Source organism: Notolepis coatsorum (assembly GCF_963971535.1).
Source record: "Notolepis coatsorum genome assembly, chromosome: 4".
Classification (NCBI taxonomy): Eukaryota; Metazoa; Chordata; class Actinopteri; order Aulopiformes; family Paralepididae; genus Notolepis; species Notolepis coatsorum.
In genome coordinates, this window is record NC_140168.1 from 165,593,731 (window position 1) to 165,615,329 (window position 21,599).

A 21,599-nucleotide genomic window follows, 5' to 3' on the forward strand; every position below is an offset into this window, starting at 1 on the left:
TTAGCCTAGTACCCCATCGTAGGAATTATTCTATTCCCATTGACTTATGCTACTGACTGACTTATGCATATTCTTCGCCATACAAGCGCGACCCTAATTCTCATATCTGTAACATTTACTGCATAATAATAAATACCCTCAAATGATATTTCTTTGTCAGTGCCGTGTTATTATGAGTGTCTGCCATATATTAGATGTACTGTCTGGCCAGTAATTAAAGTACATAACTAGCAGTGGTTTAATCTATCACAATCTTTAATACAGTCAGGGTTTTGTAACCCCTCAGTTACACCCGACATACAGATCAACCGATACCGATATATGCAGGGTCCCCCCCCCCCCCCCCCCCCCCCAAAAATGGAATAATTTCAGGTAATTAACATTACATATCTCTTGTTGTGGAATTAACACAACATTATGTATACTTTTGACAATAAATAAACTCTGAATTTGTTCTTACTTGCTTGCCTGGGTAAATAAAGGTTATAGAAATGTAAAAAAAAAATATATATATTATTTTTTTTTTTTTTTTTTGAAAACCGATACAGATATTTTTCGATATCACATTTTAATGCCGATATCGGCCGATAATATCGGTAGGCCGATAATATCGGACATCCCTACTGACAACCCTACCTTATTGCACTGACATAACTCTACCATACTGCACTGACTACTGACACAACCCTACCTTACTGCACTGACAACTCTACCGTACAGCACTGACACAACCCTACCATACTGCACTAACACAACTCTACCGTACAGCACTGACACAACTCTACCTTACAGCACTGACACAACTCTACCGTACAGCACTGACACAACTCTACCTTACAGCACTGACACAACTCTACCTTACTGCACTGACACAACTCTACCTTACAGCACTGACACAACTCTACCTTACAGCACTGACACAACTCTACCTTACAGCACTGACACAACTCTACCGTACAGCACTGACACCTTACTGCACTGACTACTGACACAACTCTACCGTACAGCACTGACACAACTCTACCGTACAGCACTGACACAACCCTACTTTACTGCACTGACATAACCCTACCTTACAGCACGGACACGACTCTACCGTACAGCACTGACACAACTCTACCATACAGCACTGACACAACCCTACCTTACAGCACTGACACAGCCCTATACAGCACTGACATAACTCTACCTTACTGCACTGACATAACTCTACCTTACTGCACTGACATAACTCTACCTTACTGCACTGACATAACTATACCTTACTGCACTGACATAACCCTACCTTACAGCACTGACACAGCCCTATACAGCACTGACATAACTCTACCTTACTGCACTGACATAACTCTACCTTACTGCACTGACATAACTATACCTTACTGCACTGACATAACCCTACCTTACAGCACTGACACAACTCTACCGTACAGCACTGACACAACTCTACCGTACAGCACTGACACAACCCTACCTTACATCACTGACATAACTCTACCTTACTGCACTGACATAACTCTACCTTACTGCACTGACATAACTCTACCTTACTGCACTGACATAACTCTACCTTACTGCATTGACATAACTCTACCTTACTGCACTGACATAACTCTACTACAGATCTGACACAACTCTACCTTACTGCACTGACACAACTCTACATTACTGCACTGACACAACTCTACCTTACTGCACTGACACAACCCTACCTTACAGCACTGACACAACCCTACTGTACTGCACTGAAACAACCTTACCGGTCACCACTGTACATACTACTCCATTTATGTGTAGTGATCTACCCATACAGCAAACAACTGTAAATTGTTTGCTGTGCTGTCCCTAGGTACTGTAGTGTATAAGCCCAGGTCCTGTTGTCATTGTACCATATTGGGGGCAACAGTGACTCAGGAAGTAGAGCAGTCGTCTGGTAATCAGAAGGTTCCGGTTTGATTCTGGCTCTTCCCGGCACCGTGTTGAAGTGTCCTTGAGCAAGACACCTAACCCCTAACTGCTGCCACAGGTTGGCACCTTGCATGGTCGCCTCTGCCGTCTGTGTGTGAATGTGTCAGTGAATGTGTCAGTGAATGTGTCAGTGAGTGGGTGAATGAGAGGCATCAATTGTGAAGCGCTTTGGATAAAAGTGCTACATAAATGCAGTCCAAATATGTGTAGTCTATGTTGAACAGTGGAACTTTAAGTTGTAAGTCGTCAAGACAAATTCCTTCATGTTCATTGTATTTGACATATGACGTATGATTTTAATTTTCTGATCAAATGTTGTGGTTCTTTTCGCAGGTGCTACAGAAATTGGGGAAGGCGGACGAAACTAAAGATGAACAGTTTGAGCAAGTCGTGGTTAACTTCAAGAGACAGGAGGTAAGTCCGCTGATGGGGATAGGATTAAATTAACAATAAACTGACTCGGATAGGATTAAGTAAACAGGAAGCTGACTGGGATAGGATTAAGTAAACAGGAAGCTGACTCGGATAGGATTAAGTAAACAGGAAGATGACTCGGATAGGATTAAGTAAACAGTAAGCTGACTCGGATAGGATTGAGTAAACAGGAAGATGACTGGGATAGGATTAAGTAAACAGGAAGCTGACTGGGAGAGGATTAAGTAAGCAGGAAGCTGACTTGGATAGGATTAAGTAAACAGGAAGCTGACTGGGATAGGATTAAGTAAACCGGAAGCTGACTCAGGTAGGATTAGGTAAACAGGAAGCTGACTCGGATAGGAATAAGTAAGCAGTAAACTGACTGGGGTAGAATTAAGTAAATAGTAAGTTGACTGGGATATAATTAAGTAAACAGTAAGCTGAATGGGATAGGAAAGTAAACCAGAAATTGACTGGGACACGATTAAGTAAACAGTAAGCTGACTGGGATATAATTAAGTAAACAGTAAGCTGAATGGGATAGGAAAGTAAACCAGAAATTGACTGGGACACGATAAAGTAAACAGGAAGCTGACTGGGATAGAATTAAGTAAACAGGAAGTTGACTGGGATAGGAATAAGTAAACAGGAAGTTGACTGGGATAGGAATAAGTAAACAGGAAGTTGACTGGGATAGGAATATGTAAACAGCAAGTTGACTGGGATAGGAATAAGTAAACAGGAAGTTGACTGGGATAGGATGAAGTAAACAGGAAGGTGACTGGGATAGGATTAAGTAAACAGGAAGCTGATTGGCATTTGATTAAGTAAACAAGAAGTTGTTTGGATACGATGATGTCAACAGGAAGGTCTTGGTGCATTGTAGTGGCCTTCTGTCTAACAAATGTGTGCAAGAGAGAAGGTAATGTAACTAAATGAAGAACATCAGAAGATTAGAAGAGTTTCATTCCAAAATGAGATATGACATTTGATAGACAAGACCTAATTTCTCCAAATAATTACTGACATAAAAGTTGAGCTGATTGTATATCTGATTATGAAGACAATATCTTGTCAGTTATTTGTCGTCATTTCTGCAAAGGTTTGCAAAGTTCCTTTCTTTCTTCCTTTGCATACCGTCTCTCTCTCTCTCTTTGTCTCTCTCTTGCCCATTTCTTCCATTCTCTTCTTGGTGGTAGTATTTCTTAGAGACACACACACACACACACACACACACATGCACACACACACACACACAACCACACACACACACACACACACACACACAGACACACACACACACACACACACACACACACACACACACACACACACACACACACACACACACACACACACACACACACACACACACACACACACACACACACACACATACACACATACACACGTTTGTGCACAAACACACACATGAGAGGCCACCTCTAGGTGTCGTCTCATTTAAAGGTGGTGGAAGTCACAGTCTAATCCTCCTGTTTCCCTCTCTTCCTATCTTTCTTTCACACACTCTCTCTCTCTCTCTCTCTCTCCATGTCCCTCGTCCCCTCTCTCCATTCCCCTCCTGTCCCCACTAATCCTGATTAGAGTGCTTTATGCACTTGGGTGTCTGCGCTTTAGAGGGAAAACACAGTCAAATGCCTTTCCTCCTTCTCCTCCTCCTCCTTCCTCCCTTCATTCTCTCCTCTTTTCCTTCTCTCCTCCTCTCTCTCCATCGCTTCTTTATCGCTCTGCATTTTGTTACAATCCACCGCCATTTTATCGTCATCCCTTTGTCGTCCAGCTGTTTCATGCGTTCCGTGCGTGTTTTCTTGTGATTCAAAAGATGTGTGACTTCCTCTATAATTTTCAGTCACATTGACCCCAAAACATATTTTGAGTTCCACACACTGTTGGAAAGAGTAGATTCTTAGCTTTCTAATAATATCCATATTGTATATATATATATATATATATATATATATATATATATATATATATATATATATATATATATATATATATATATATATATATACAATACAGCTCATTATATGATCGTCACCGAACCATGATTTTGAGAAAAAGGCCTCCAAAGTTTACAAAACATTTTGAGGCAATTATTCAAATGAATAAGAACCATAAAACAAATGAATCTAGACATGTTTGCACAAACACACACACACTATACTGTTCTCCCTTTGCCACTTGCACACATCAATCCATGGAACAAAGGCACTCACATACACATGCACGCTCATTCCCACGTGCACATGTGCACATTCATCAATATACAATTTTAATGAAACGCTTAACTTGTGCATATCATTTGGTCATGCACTATGTGCACACAGCCACACACGCATGCATGTACATATCCATGTGCATGCCCCCACACCCACACACCAGCTCATCATTGATTGTGGGCCAACCACAACCGATGCCGTCAAAAGGTATTCACTGATCAGTCTAATCCATTGCTCATCAGGGCTGCCCCTCTCATAATATTGGTATTCAACAGTCTTACTTATTGTTCACGTGAATTTGTTGATCATATTGATTAGGCTAACTAAAGTAGAGGACGAGGATTGTATTTCCTTTTTCCGCGGATCAGCTGTGAGGGATAGTTGCGCAAGAAAGTTGGTTTGTGTGTGTGTTTCCAACAGTTAACATTATGGGGCGAACGAGAAAAAGATGAAAATGTTCAGCCTATTGTAATGACCCTGCTTTCTTCCTTTGCATACCGTCTCTCTCTCTCTCTTTGTCTCTCTCTTGCCCATTTCTTCCATTCTCTTCTTGGTGGTAGTATTTCTTAGAGACACACACACACACACACACACATGCACACACACACACACACAACCACACACACACACACACACACACACACACACACACACACACACACACACACACACACACACACACACACACACACACACACACACACACACACACACACACACACACACACACACACACACACACACACACACACATATATATATATACACACATACACACGTTTGTGCACAAACACACACATGAGAGGCCACCTCTAGGTGTCGTCTCATTTAAAGGTGGTGGAAGTCACAGTCTAATCCTCCTGTTTCCCTCTCTTCCTATCTTTCTTTCACACACTCTCTCTCTCTCTCTCTCTCCATGTCCCTCGTCCCCTCTCTCCATTCCCCTCCTGTCCCCACTAATCCTGATTAGAGTGCTTTATGCACTTGGGTGTCTGCGCTTTAGAGGGAAAACACAGTCAAATGCCTTTCCTCCTTCTCCTCCTCCTCCTTCCTCCCTTCATTCTCTCCTCTTTTCCTTCTCTCCTCCTCTCTCTCCATCGCTTCTTTATCGCTCTGCATTTTGTTACAATCCACCGCCATTTTATCGTCATCCCTTTGTCGTCCAGCTGTTTCATGCGTTCCGTGCGTGTTTTCTTGTGATTCAAAAGATGTGTGACTTCCTCTATAATTTTCAGTCACATTGACCCCAAAACATATTTTGAGTTCCACACACTGTTGGAAAGAGTAGATTCTTAGCTTTCTAATAATATCCATATTGTATATATATATATATATATATATATATATATATATATATATATATATATATATATATATATATATATATATATATATATATATATATATATATATATATATATATATATATATATATATATATATATATATATATATATATATATATATATATATATATATATATATATATATATATATATATATATATATATATATATATATACAATACAGCTCATTATATGATCGTCACCGAACCATGATTTTGAGAAAAAGGCCTCCAAAGTTTACAAAACATTTTGAGGCAATTATTCAAATGAATAAGAACCATAAAACAAATGAATCTAGACATGTTTGCACAAACACACACACACTATACTGTTCTCCCTTTGCCACTTGCACACATCAATCCATGGAACAAAGGCACTCACATACACATGCACGCTCATTCCCACGTGCACATGTGCACATTCATCAATATACAATTTTAATGAAACGCTTAACTTGTGCATATCATTTGGTCATGCACTATGTGCACACAGCCACACACGCATGCATGTACATATCCATGTGCATGCCCCCACACCCACACACCAGCTCATCATTGATTGTGGGCCAACCACAACCGATGCCGTCAAAAGGTATTCACTGATCAGTCTAATCCATTGCTCATCAGGGCTGCCCCTCTCATAATATTGGTATTCAACAGTCTTACTTATTGTTCACGTGAATTTGTTGATCATATTGATTAGGCTAACTAAAGTAGAGGACGAGGATTGTATTTCCTTTTTCCGCGGATCAGCTGTGAGGGATAGTTGCGCAAGAAAGTTGGTTTGTGTGTGTGTTTCCAACAGTTAACATTATGGGGCGAACGAGAAAAAGATGAAAATGTTCAGCCTATTGTAATGACCCTGCTGTGTTACACTTAATTCATTCATTCATGGTTTTGTTTCAGGACACCTGTAGTAGGCTAAATGAGGGGGAGGGGGGGGGGTGGGGGCGGGAGCCTGGTGCTGCGGTTGTCAAGTTGCTCCGTTCTCTGCTTGTCATCATGGCTTTACAAGCATCAATGTTTTATTTATCATCTGAATTTGATTATGAAATCTAAATATTCTGAAAGCCAATTTGTTTATTTGGTAGGAAGGGTACAACTCTCAGCTGAGTAACAATGTTCATCAATGTGTTCAAACTTGAGTGCTGCAGTGTTGAGTTAGTAGTATATGTACTGTAAGTACATTAGGAAGAGTGCATGACAGCAGTAGAGGACAGTAAGAAGGGTAGTTGTTAGTTGTATACTACTATCCATGAAAAAAATATGCCTTATCAATTTAGAAAGTACCCCGCTTGCACCCCCCTTGAGCCCCTGTCCCCCAAATGGTCTGACTATTGTTAGATCCTGATCAATCTGGCCAGTATCACGTCTTCGTCTGTTTGGCTCTCCATCCACTCCTCTGCGTTGTGTAATTTTAATGATCCTGACGTCTCATATACTGGCTGATACAATCCTTATCTCTCCCCGTTAGTACGATCCGCAAACCATAATAATTCTCCACCTTCGTAAGAATTCGACACTTTGACACAGCGTAATACCTTACAAGGAGAAGCAGTGTTTATTTACATAAACAGAGACCTCATAATCAGATGGGAACCAATTCATATTGTCCTTGTAAGATCTATTCTAATGATCTTTCGGTGTGTTCAGTCTATCGTCCTTCTGCTATTCAGTCCAATGGTGGTCAGGCCTGGTCGTAGCCAGAACCCTTCTCCCGTTAGCCGAAGCTAATGATGATGTGGCATCCTCCCCCCCCCCCCCCCCCCCCCCTCTCCGTGATGAGAGGAGAGAGTGTCTTCTGTGTGATCTCAGTCCTAGTTGCTTTTGGTCTGCCTTACACCCGGAAAACACTGTTCGACTTATAGATCTTCGTCATAGCAACGACGACCCCCGCCCCTCTCCTAGTTGTCATGCGACGCTGTCATGACAACTGCTAATAACCTTTCACACATTTCAAAATGTTTCATTACTGTTTCATTAACACTTTGAGCGCCACGCCTGGTTTTCCTTTTTACCGGCTGAATGCCACCATCGGCGCCAATGTTAACGTTAATATCGCCTAATCTATGTTTTAAATTATGGCTATGTGTCTAATCTGCCCATCGTATTATCAAAGACTATTTTCCAGTCAGTGGGTGCTGTCAAGGCAGATTGTTTTTTTATCGCGTCGTTTCCGTTTCAGAGCAGTTAGAAAAGCCCCCGTTTTGATATAAAAAACAGCTAATTCTGGAGCATTCTATGAAAATCGTCTTTTAGTGGAATATTCCACAACGTTGATATTCGTCGGCCTTTTTATGAATCGTTTGCAAATAAACGCTAGATGATCAATATTATATGTGCACGCAAGCACATTACGGCCGCGCACGGATAATCGCCTCGTTGATTTCCTCTCGGACTTTTACAGTGAAACCGAAAGAAGACATTTCACAAAACAGCCTATATCTTCATCAAACTTACTCTGATTATCCTAACACTGATAACATAGAGTCCTTACCTGACATCAGATGGTATCCAACTGGTATATTCCAATTCCTGATCACCATTCGAAAAAATCGATCCAACGCGATACTGTAGAACTCCATGATCAGCGGGGATCTGAGGTTCCAGAATGAACTGTGGTAACCCCGGCTGGATCAGTGGACTGGAAAATGTGGAGTACCGGATTTTTTTCCCCATTCATTTTCATTGAGTCCATTCCAAAATCACTTATGTCATCTGGGAGACGACAGGGGGCGCTTTTTTCCACAGTGATCGCCGGCGCCGCTCGGCTATACTCGGGTAGGCTCGGGTGATGCAATAATTTTTCAGATCGCTAAAAAAAAAAATAATCCGAGAAATCTTGTGAGTGGCTTTCAACCACCTATAAAAAAACACGAGAAATCTCGTGAGTGGCACGGAAAGAGTGATGAACCTCTCTCCGCCCTGCTCTCTGGGCCCACACTCGCTATCAGCTTGTTGTGTCTTAGATCGGAATTCAAAACATTCTGCTCTGCTAACGCGGCCTGTGCCTGTTAAACCGCTGGTCCACCACGTCTATATCATCCCGTGATGATAATGGTATTACCCTCTTAAAGCGTCTCTGTTTATAAACCAAATATACATTGAAAAACCACAGATTTCCCTCACTATGGTGATGGTAGTGACCAAACATTTTCATGTAAATACTACATTGCCATTGGTATCATGGTATAAATTGGATAATGTGGTATTCTTTAAATACAAAGGTGGTACCATGGCAGTAACATGGTCAACTATTGATACAATGGTTGATACTATAGTAAAACTGAAATTACTATCATAGGGGCATACAAATTATTTCATGCACTAAGTACAACTTAAGTGGGTTAAATTGAACAGAACTTTGTTATACTTTCTGAATACATAAAAAGCATACTTTCAGAAAATATACTTGTTTTTTTATTTACTTTGCAATGCTCTCTCTCTCTCTCCTCCTCCCCTCCTCTCATTTACACAATACCTCAAAAATATCAGTGCAGTATACTATAGTATCGTGATACCTTCCCCCAGGAAATATCCTATCAATATGTGCTTGTTCGGGGCTGTAAATAGTAATACCAATAACATTCAGTCAAACGATGGTGTACTATTCGTTAACTTGAAAGTCTAAAAGGCCTCACATGTGTGGTATTTGATTCATGGTTCTGTAGTCATGACTATGATTGATTTGGACATTTTATTGCCCCAAGGGAGAAGCATGCACGCGTGCCATGCACACACACACACACACACACACACACACACACACACACACACACACACACACACACACACACACACACACACACACACACACACACACACACACACACACACACACACTCGCACTCACACACTCACACACTCGCACTCACACACACACACACACTCGCACTCACACACACACACACACACACACACACTCACACTCACACTCACACTCATTGGCGTGCTGTTATTCACCATCAAAGATGGAAACAATTGTAATAACAATTGATATTCTCCTTTGGTTCATTACAATGTACTCAAGCATAGTAATATACATAATATTTCTGACACTGGGAATACATTCCCTGGGGTCCATAGATGTCCCTAGACTCCCTAGATACCAAGAACATGCTAATGGACATTGTAGAAGTGGAGCAATCTGGCATTTGTGTACTTTTAGGCACATTTTCGTAAAATATGGCTAGGGCTTAAGAGGTTAACCTATTTGGTTTTCTGTCTCGAGGGTTCAAATATGTTACTTTTAAAACCCTCTTGGTTGAACCTTACAGCACTGGGTTGACGGAGAGATCAGAACGCTGCTGGGACCCAGCTGGCTCTGAGATGAGTCTCTCTGTCTCGCTGTTTGATTACAGCCTCAGCACCTGTGGAACCATACGCTTGGTTTGGTGGCAATATTGAGATGCAGTGAAAAGCTAGTTTAAGTTTAAGGCAATGTTTAGACGGAAACGCTCGCGGGTGAATCCGGAAAAATATTTGTTCGGATGTGCCTTTTGTTCATACGGCAGAGAATCTGCAAAAAAGTTAAACCACCTTCCTGGGTGGAAATCCTAGAAACGATACACCTTCGCGCTATCATCTGAACAGTCAAACCGCATAAAACTATGACGAAAGGGTTCTCAAGGCTCTCGTCGCGTACTGCTTACATCACAGGCATGCGCCAGTAGCCTAGAAGCGTAAACAAAGCGAACAAGCATGTCTGATTCTATCCACGGAAATCACCACATTGGCAGTACTTTTAAATACACAAGAATCAGTCCAGCGGCTATCACATCTAGTGACTGGAGCCACTGTCTGTGAGTGACTCTGCGTTGGTCCAATCCCCCACCCACAGTCTGCGAATCAGAGACAGAGTAGGGCGGGTCTTCACAGCACGCTTGGTTGTCTCAACTACCTGAGGCAGTGTAGTGGGGCTCCGTCGTCTCGAGTCGACTACACTTTTACAGCCTCGTCTGCACGAAGAATTCCCTCCCAAAACACTAGTCTAAACGCAAAATTAAAAGTGAGACCGCAAGACGACTTCTGCGGTTTCTGTTGAGACTCTCTCCGTCTAAACATGGCTTAAGTTTAAGTTTATTTATAAAAATTTTACCCAGGGACAGTGCACATTAATCAACATATTCAGTTTCCACATCAATGTAAATGTGCCAGAATTAGCTAATGAGCTAGTTTTCACCTGTAGTCCCTGCCTACCATGCATGTCTTTATGGCTAGAAAAGCTAGAGGTGCTCTGTTATTTGACAGTGTTATTGAGATGAAAAGCTAGACGTGCTCTGTTATTTTACAGTGTTATTGAGATGCAGTGAAAAGCTAGAGGTGTATTGTTATTTACTAGTGTTTGTGTATGTGTGTGTGTGTGTGTGTGTGTGTGTGTGTGTGTGTGTGTGTGTGTGTGTGTGTGTGTGTGTGTGTGTGTGTGTGTGTGTGTGTGTGTGTGTGTGTGTGTGTGTGTGTGTGTGTGTGTGTGTGTGTGTGCGTGCGTGCGTGCGTGCGTATGCAAACAATATGCAAGCATTTGTTTATGTGTACACATGCATGGTTTGTGGATATGTGTGTGTCTGAGTATGTGAGAGAGAGAGAGAGAGAGAGAGAGAGAGAGAGAGAGAGAGAGAGAGAGAGAGAGAGAGAGAGAGAGAGAGAGAGAGAGAGAGAATCATGTGTTTGCATCCTGCTCTCATGTATAAATCCATACACACGAAGCAGCATGTGGTCCAGTGGTAAAGACACCACACCGCTCAAGTGGTATAAAGACACTACACCCCCTCCCTCCACCCCGCCGCTCCAGTGGTATAAAGACCCCACACCCCCTCCCTCCACCCCGCCACTCCAGTGCTAGAGCGATGCCTCCTGCGCGGTGCCGTGCTGCATAACTAATCCGTGCCTGCCAGACAGGCAGCACTGAGTCATGCTGTGGGCACTAGGCTGGCACCTGCATAGTGACAGTCGCTACACTCCGGCTTTCAGGTGCCAGTTAAAAAGTACCCAGAAATTATACTTAAGTGAAAGTATGGGTACCATCTCAAAATCTTACTCAAGTAAAAGTCAGAGTATCTGGCTAAAAACACACTTGAGTAAAAGTTAAAAAGTGTCTAATTTTAAATGTACTTAAGTACTAAAAAGTAAAAGTAAAAACTTTTTTTCTGACTGACTATTCTTCTCTGTCTAGAAAGATCCCCACTTTCCAGTCTTGCACAAGGACCAATCAGCATGGGTAGGCCTATGGGCGGCTTCATTTTCCATTGATGGGGATTTGATTGGCTGTTTTTAAATAAAGCGCGGCTGCAGGATTAATAATGTTAACGTTAGTTCGGCCAGATAAACAAATTATACTAATTAAAATAGTTGGACCTGCGAGATTTGTACTTTGTACTTTGTAGGTCTGTCTTTTAAATAAAGTAAAAAGTATGTTTTTTTTCTCTGAAATGTAATTGAGTAAAAGTACAAGTATACAAACCTAATGTGAGGATTGGTTCTTTCCCCGCCACAGGCTTCTTAAGGTACTGTGATGATTGGTCCGTTCCCCGCCACACGCTCCGTTCCTTTAAGGTACTGTGAGGATTCTGTGATGATTGGTCCGTTGCCGAAGGCACACTTCTAAGTCAAGTATCAATTACCATCACGCACCTGATGTGTGTTCTAATCAGCGCCCCAGAGGCTTCATATACTCTGACCTTCTGTCATTCGAGGCCGGGTCGTTTTGAGTACTACTGTTCTGGAATACAACGGCTTTGCCTGCTTTTTTCCCGTTGCTGTTTCCTGGTCTATATTCTCTCCAGGACCTTTCTGTGGAGAACTGTTTGGAGCTGCTCCTTGTTACCCGTTACGCGTTGCACTTGGGTGAGTGGAACAAGACCCCTCTGGATCATTTGGATTGTGTGTTATTGAAGAAACACAGAAGATATCATTTTGTTTGCTCTGGATAGTTCTGATTGTGTGTTATTGAAGAAACACTGAAGAGATCATTTTGTTTGCTCTGGATAATTCTGATTGTGTGTTATAGAAGAAGCACTGAAGACATCTTTTGTTTGCACTGACTCTGCTAATTGTGTGTTGGGGAAAACACTGATACCTCTCTCTTTCTCCGTTTCCCACCTCGAGGAAGAGTTGGGAGTATCTGCAGAGCCGCTACAACATCATATGCCAAATTCCCACCACTGTCGCCAGGAGGAGTCTGCAGAGCGGCTGATGACTCTGCCGGAGGCAGTCTCCCCGTTTGTTTGATTACTGTACCTATTCCATCTTTTGACTCTGTAAATAAATACGCCCTAGCATTTGGCTAACTCTGAACTTCCTGTCTGTGCCGTTGCGTTTGAGGTCGGTTACAAACCATAACATTACGACCCGGCCATGACGACCTCAGCCGACACAGACAGGGTCAGGGCAGCGTTGGCGGTCCAGATCGAGTTGGTCAATGACCACACCCAACAGTTGGGTGCAGCTGCGGCTGCTTTACAGGACCTCCGGGCCTAGGTCCAGCTTATTCTGGATGCCATTGACACTCTGGCCACCCAGCAGACTACCCAGGGGTATCAGCAGGCTGTTGCTCTGCACCAGCTTCAGGCTCTCAGTACTGCATTGAACACTCTGCTTTTAACCCCACCTGTCCCAGGAGTCTCAGCCAGCTCACCACCCACGGCAGACCTCGCACCTCGGGAGCCCCGTCTCTCCGAACCACGTCTGTTCAAGGGTAACTTCGAGGATTGTGCCACATGCATCATGCAGTGTGAGTTGGTCTTCCTTCATCAACCCAGCCGTTTTTTGTCAGAGGGATCCCGAGTAGCCTACATGACTAACCTGCTCACGGGCCGAGCAGCACAGTGGGTTACTGCCTCCTGGGCAATGGGGGCTGATTTCTGTTTTTCCTACCCAGACTTTGTGGCAGAGCTCCGCAGGGTTTTCCACCACCCAGCCCGTGGCCAGGACCCAGGAGCTCGGTTGGGCACCTTCCGGCAGGACAGTGGCAGTGTCAGAGACTACGCGCTGGAGTTCAGACTGGCCGCAACGGAGAGCGTACCCCCCGAGTACCCCCCGAGTACCACGACCTCGAGGAGGTTTTCAGTGAGTCCCGGGCTCGGGCCCTTCCGCCTCACCAGCCTTACGACTGTGCCATCGACCTCCGCTCAGGGGCTTCCCTTCCCGGCAGCCGCCTCTACAGTGCTGACCGTCCTGCCCCCTCCGTGACTGGTGGGGTTTTTCCCTCCCGAGCTGTGACCGAGGAGGAACCCATGCAGCTGGGACGCACCCACCTTAGCCCGGCCGAACGGGAGTCCAGGCTCAGGTCCGGCATTTGCCTCTACTGCGGCCGGGATGGACACCGTGTCTCCAATTGCCCTACCCGGCCAAGAGGACCAGGCTCGCCGGGACCCCGAGAGATCCTGGTGAGCCGTTTTTCCTGTTCCCACACCCGTGCACCACCTAACCGTCTGACGAGCGTCACCCTAGCCTGGGCGGACCAGCGGGCGACGGTGGGTGCACTCATTGACTCTGGTGCTGATGGGAGTTTCCTGGATGTTGAGTTTGCCACCCGGGCCAACATTCCACTTGAGGACCTCGAGAGGCCCTTGGAGGTTTTCGCGCTGGATCATCGCCACCTGGCTGACATCACTCAACGCACCTGTCCTGTCCTCCTCACCGTGGCTGATAACCACGTTGAGAGACTCCAGTTTTTTATTACCAGTTCCCCTCTTGTCCCCGTAGTCCTGGGTCGGCCCTGGCTCGCGCTGCATAAGCCCCACATCGCCTGGTCCTCCGGCACCATCAGGGGGTGGAGCCCCTCCTGTCGTGCCCAGTGTCTTCAGGTGCCGTCCAGCCCCCTCACTGGGTCCCAGTCCCCGTCTCCGGCCTCCCTCGCCGGTCCTCTGTCCCCGTGCCAGGCCTCCGCCGTCGGGCCCCTGTCTCCGTGCCAGGCCTCCGCCATCGGGCCCCTGTCTCCGTGCCCGGCCTCCGCTGTCGGGCCCCTGTCTCCGTGCCCGGCCTCCGCTGTCGGGCCCCAGTCCCCGTCTCCGGCCTCCCTCGCCGGTCCTCTGTCCCCGTCTCCGGTCCCCCTCTCCGGGCCTCTGTCTTTGTCCCCCTCTCCAGTGCCCCTGATCGCCGGCTTCCTTCGGTCCCGTCCGGGCAGGCCGGGGCCGAGTGGGTCGCCGGGTGGCTCCCGTGGAGGGGGGGGTACTGTGAGGATTGGTTCTTTCCCCGCCACAGGCTTCTTAAGGTACTGTGATGATTGGTCCGTTCCCCGCCACACGCTCCGTTCCTTTAAGGTACTGTGAGGATTCTGTGATGATTGGTCCGTTGCCGAACGCACACTTCTAAGTCAAGTATCAATTACCATCACGCACCTGATGTGTGTTCTAATCAGCGCCCCAGAGGCTTCATATACTCTGACCTTCTGTCATTCGAGGCCGGGTCGTTTTGAGTACTACTGTTCTGGAATACAACTGCTTTGCCTGCTTTTTTCCCGTTGCTGTTTCCTGGTCTATATTCTCTCCAGGACCTTTCTGTGGAGAACTGTTTGGAGCTGCGCCTTGTTACCCGTTACGCATTGCACTTGGGTGATTGGAACAAGACCCCTCTGGATCATTTGGATTGTGTGTTATTGAAGAAACACAGAAGATATCATTTTGTTTGCTCTGGATAGTTCTGATTGTGTGTTATTGAAGAAACACTGAAGAGATCATTTTGTTTGCTCTGGATAATTCTGATTGTGTGTTATTGAAGAAGCACTGAAGATATAATTTTGTTTGCACTGGACTCAGCCGGATTGTGTGTTATAGAAGAAGCACTGAAGACATCTTTTGTTTGCACTGACTCTGCTAATTGTGTGTTGGGGAAAACACTGATACCTCTTTCTCCGTTTCCCACCTCGAGGAAGAGTTGGGAGTATCTGCAGAGCCGCTACAACATCATATGCCAAATTCCCACCACTGTCGCCAGGAGGAGTCTGCAAAGCGGCTGATGACTCTTCCGGAGGCAGTCTCCCCGTTTGTTTGATTACTGTACATATTCCATCTTTTGACTCTGTAAATAAATACGCCCTAGCATTTGGCTAACTCTGAACTTCCTGTCTGTGCCGTTGCGTTTGAGGTCGGTTACAAACCATAACACCTAATAATACTAGAGTAAAGTACAAATCCCCAAAAACAGTGACGAAGTACAATTGCTCAAGTACTTTACACCCCTGCATCCAGAGCAGGACACTATCAAGCAGGCAAGGTTTCAGAACGAGAACAGGACCACATGAGGAACGTTGTGCAAAGTTCAAGCCACATTGAATGTGTTTAGATTCTAATTAATATTAATAATTAACTAACTCATTAATATTAATAATTAACAAACTCATTCATATTAATAATGATCTAACTCATTAATATTAATAATTAACGAACTAATTAATATTAATAATTAACTAATATGCCCGTTAAGGTCTGGATAGGGATATAGTGTTTAAATGCTCATTATTAGTAGTAATTAACTAACTCATTAATATAAATAATTAACTAACACATTCAAATTTATAATTAACTAACTCATTAATATTAATAATTAACTAACTCATTAATATTAATAATTAACGAATATGCCAGTTAAGGTGGATACTGTTATGGTTTGTAACCGACCCCAATCGCACAACACAAGACAGGTATGAGAGTAAGCCAAAACAGGGCATTTATTCATTACATAACAAAAAGCGGCACTGCCCCTTTAAGGGAGAACACAAAAACACTGGAGTCAAAGAAAATAGGGAAAATGCGGCACTGTGTCTTTAAGAGGCGAACAGGCTAAGGGACTAAGGCTAAGGGACAGGGCCAGGGCAAAATGTCAAGGACCAGGACCAGGGGCACTGGAGAGGGGGACAGGGACAGAGGCCCGGAGAGGCGGGCTGGAGACAGGGACAGAGAACAGGGTTAAGGCCTTGGACAGGGCGAGGGCCAGAGCTGCTTACAGGGATGACAGGGTTCCGACGGCGGAGGCCTGGCACGGAGATCTTCCTCGGATGCTGCAGACGGGCAGCGCAGAACACAGGGGTCCCAGGGGACCGGGGCGAAGAGACGCATCCTCCCGTGGAACTAGGAAGCAATGCGCGCCGGCTTGACGTCTGGAGTGGGAGCGCGCCGGCTTGACATCTGGAGTGGGAGCGCGCCGGCTTGACGTCTGGAGTGGGAGCGCGCCGGCTTGACGTCTGGAGTGGGAACACCACTCCAGGCCTGGCACGGAGATCCTCCTCGGAAGCTGTAGACGGGCAGCGCAGAACACCGGGGTCCCAGGGGACCGGGGCGAAGAGACTCATCCTCCCGTGGAAATAGGAAGCGATGCATGCCGGCTTGACGTCTGGAGTGGGAACACTGGAAAACCTCCCGTAGAGAACTAGAGAGCGCAGACGGTGTCCCACTCCAGGCAAACGGCGACAGGTGGTGATGGCTGGCACGTCGTCTCACGCCGGAGACGCGGCAGGTGATGGTAACGTCCAGGACTCCATGAACACTGAACACAGATAAAGATACAGAGTCCAGAACACAGAACCAGCATACAGAACGACCCGACAAGGACTGGAGGGGAGGTCCAGGTATTTAAAGCCCTCTGGGGCGCTAATCATAAACTAAGACAGCTGTGAAAGGTAGTCCAAGGGTGGGGGCTGGTGAAGAGTAGAGGAGAGTAAAACATCGCAAGGGTGGGGGCTGTTGAGGAGAGTAGACAGGGAAAGTCCAAAGGTGGGGGCTGGTGAGGTGAGGAGACAGGGAACAGGCGAATCCTCACAGTACCTCCCCCTCCACGGGAGCCACCGGGTGACCGAAAAAAAATCAGACAGCGGGGCAGGGGACATGACAAAGCAACAAACAAAAAAAAAACTGGGCCATGCTAGCAGGGGAAGCTACACCTAAAGTGGGGCTAGCAGAGGGACTGGGTAGCTGCCAGAGCATTGCTAGCTACAGGGCCTATGCTAGCTGTACTGCTACATTAGCATAGATGCTGCGCTAGCTGCCGGAGCTAGGCTAGCAGACAGGGCTGGACCAGCATGAGAGAACAAGCTAGCTGGAAAGACAGTCCTAGCTGTGGGGAAACTGACCTTGCTAGCTGAAGGGGCAGTCCTAGCAGTGGGGAGACTGACCTTGCTAGCTGAAGGGGCAGTCCTAGCAGTGGGGAGAACAGGTTAGCTAACAGGGGAGCTAACGAGGCTAACAAGGAAGCTAACAGGGGAGTCAAACAGGGGAACTAACAGGGGAAACTAAAAAGGGCAAACTCACATACACTGTCTGTGCTGGCTGGGGTCGTCGACGGGTCGGGTCGTACTGTTATGGTTTGTAACCGACCCCAATCGCACAACACAAGACAGGTATGAGAGTAAGCCAAAACAGGGCATTTATTCATTACATAACAAAAGGCGGCACTGTCCCTTTAAGGGAGAACACAAAAACACTGGAGTCAAAGAATATAGGGAAAATGCGGCACTGTGCCTTTAAGAGGCGAGCAGGCTAAGGGGCTAAGGCTAAGGGACAGGGCCAGGGCAAAAAGTCAAGGACCAGGACCAGGGGGCACTGGAGAGGGGGACAGGGACAGAGGCCCGGAGAGGCGGGCTGGAGACAGGGACAGATAACAGGGTTAAGGCCTTGGACAGGGCGAGGGCCAGAGCTGCTTACAGGGATGGCAGGGTTCCGACGGCGGAGGCCTGGCACGGAGATCCTCCTCGGAAGCTGCAGACGGGCAGCGCAGAACACCGGGGTCCCAGAGGACCGGGGCGAAGAGACGCATCCTCCCGTGGAATAGGAAGCGATGCGCGCCGGCTTGACGTCTGGAGTGGGAGCGCGCCGGCTTGACGTCTGGTCTGGAGTGGGAGCGCGCCGGCTTGACGTCTGGAGTGGGAACACCACTCCAGGCCTGGCACGGAGATCCCCCCTCGGATGCTGCAGACTGGCAGCGCAGAACACCGGGGTCCCAGGGGACCGGGGCGAAGAGACGCATCCTCCCGTGGAATAGGAAGCGATGCGCGCCGGCTTGACGTCTGGAGTGGGAACACTGGAAAACCTCCCGTAGAGGATTAGAGAGCGCAGCCGGTGTCCCACTCCAGGCAAACGGCGACAGGTGGTGATGGCTGGCACGTCGTCTCACGCCGGAGACGCGGCAGTTGATGGTAACGTCCAGGACTCCATGAACACTGAACACAGATAAAGATACAGAGTCCAGAACACCGAACCAGCATACAGAACGACCCGACAAGGACTGGAGGGGAGGTCCAGGTATTTAAAGCCCTCTGGGGCGCTAATCATAACTTATGACAGCTGTGAAAGGTAGTCCAAGGGTGGGGGCTGGTGAAGAGCAGAGGAGAGTAAAACATTGCAAGGGTGGGGGCTGTTGAGGAGAGTAGACAGGGAAAGTCCAAAGGTGGGGGCTGGTGAGGTGAGGAGACAGGGAATTAAAGGTCCAGGGAACAGGCGAAACCTCACAGGATACAGTGTTTTAAATGCTCATTATTAGTAGTAATTAACTAACTTGTTGATTTCAATAATGAACTAATATTTAATAGTTAAGGTCGAGATACAGTGTTACATTAACATATCACAGCGATCATATTCAGATTTCTCATAGTCGAGATATGAGTTTATCGTTATTGTAAGCAGCAAGGCCAGATTAAGAATTCAGAGGCCTCTGGGCCAGACTCTTGTGGAGGCCCCCACACACACATACACGTGCACGCACGCACAGTGGCATTTTTATATGTAAAACATTGGTGGGGCAGCCACTAACCAAGGCTACATACCAGGCAAACTACAGTAATCAAAATGACAGTAATCCTGCTACTGATGCGTTTTTAACACGTCAACAAACAGCTATCCATCGTGAGAGAGAAAGTATAGTTGAGGAAAATGTATTATATTCCCTGTCTGCCAAAGTTATTGACAGGGTACCACACAATATATTATACTTTATTGTTCAGCTATTCTGTCAGTTTCATGATGGCTTTGTTTGAAAAGGTTAAATGCAGGAAAACACAACCAGAAAATTGTTATTTTTGATAACTTTAATATTTCAACAACAAAGAAACAAAGAAAGAACAGTTCTGCAACAGTGCAATTGTCTTGTTTACATCAGGGTCCCCCATTTTCAATTCATAGTTGATTGATTGAATTGATTGAATACTTTATTTCGACACAATCGTAGGACAAACATTTGAAAGACAAACAATAACAGTGTCAACACGCTGGTCAAAAATGGATAAAACACAAAGCCAAGGCTTGTTCTGTGCCGTTAGAGGCTCTGCTTGGCATCACACTGCACTATCTCGCGTACGTGCACGCGTACTGAATAAATTCCACAAATGTACCTCTAATACCAGTATTAGTCTGACCACACCCCTCATCAGCTTACCTTCATAAGCAGGTGTGTGGTCACCTGCTCTCCTCCTTCTCGCTTTCACCACAAGGAATAAGTGCCTCGGTAGATCCCCACACTTGACACCATGATGGAAGAAATTGGATTAGGAACAGCTTTGGGAAACAAGGATACGTTGACATCATATCTTTATTTTCTCTCTCACTATTTTTCGAGAAAATACGGCGATATTGTCTTCGTACTGGAGTGTCTAGAAGATGATGATCATTCTAAAAACCCTCCACCGGTTTTTCGTATTGGGAGCACGCCGCTGCATGCTTCTCAACTGCAGTTCCTTGCTGTGTTTGTTGGGGTGAAACCTGTCAGGCCACAGCTGAACTGTCGGACATGCCGCTGTTGTGAGAAGCGGTGCGTTCCAGGTTGGGTGAGTAGTGTTTGCTGGCAGGCTCCACTTGTCTGTTAGTGCTATGGGGGCTACTTGACAATGTTTATGGAAACCGGCCCCAGGCTAGGGTCCTTTGTTCAGCCACCTAGGCGACAGGAGACCTTGGTCTGAAGACCATTATAGTTTTAACTAGTGGGCCGCGACCATTGACACTGGTGATCCCTGTGTGTTTTGGACGAGTGGATTCTCTCTGTAACCGTGTTAAGGCCCCATCTTTCATATCCAAATGAGAGTATTCCTTCACGAGGGGATATGTGCATGAATGTGCGGTAGCGGCAGATTCATGTTCAAAGTCAGCTACACAGGCCAGTTGGTATTGTGCTGATTCCGTCGGGTGTGGTAAAATCACTGTTGTGAAGCGGTGTTGACATCTTGTTTTCTCTTTTCTCTTAAAAAGTGAGGAGAGGTTCAGAACGGCGGCCTGTCTGGGTGAGTGTTATGTCATTGTTTACATGTTCATAGCTTGCGGTTAGCCAGTCAGCTGTTAACTGCTGCGTTAGCCTGCTGGATCGCTGCATGGCCTGCTTAGGTTGGGCCTACTATTAGCCAGTCAGCTGTTAGCTGCGGGGCTAGCATGTCGTGGTCGCTAGGTAACGTTAGCTTGCTGCTATAGGCCATGGCCTGGCGCGGGGTAGCTTAGCTTCTCGCGCGCCGCCGTGAGCTCGCTTCTGATCGCGTGCGTCGTTAGCTCGGCGTCTCGCGAGCAGAAGCAGTAGCACCCGAACGGTTGGAGCGGCCGTTAGCTTGATGCTATTCTGTTGAACGTGCTTTGATTTTAACATGTTTTACACTCTTGACCACGACGTCATCCTTGACAGGGGATGTTTCGTCGACCCTGCCCTGAGCCAGGACGGCA

The 21,599-nt window shown here is 46.1% G+C and overlaps 1 protein-coding gene across 1 annotated transcript in view; it reads left to right on the plus strand.

Annotated features, from left to right (window-relative positions):
* The window catches only part of amph (amphiphysin), a gene marked incomplete at both ends in the record, with an annotated part of 236,164 nt that overhangs the window by 101,012 nt on the left and 113,553 nt on the right, over positions 1 to 21,599 (plus strand). The window contains one exon of the mRNA XM_084312153.1: positions 2,302 to 2,382. Coding sequence (XP_084168279.1) covers positions 2,302 to 2,382 — 81 coding nt within the window. The remainder of the gene's footprint in view (positions 1 to 2,301; positions 2,383 to 21,599) is intronic.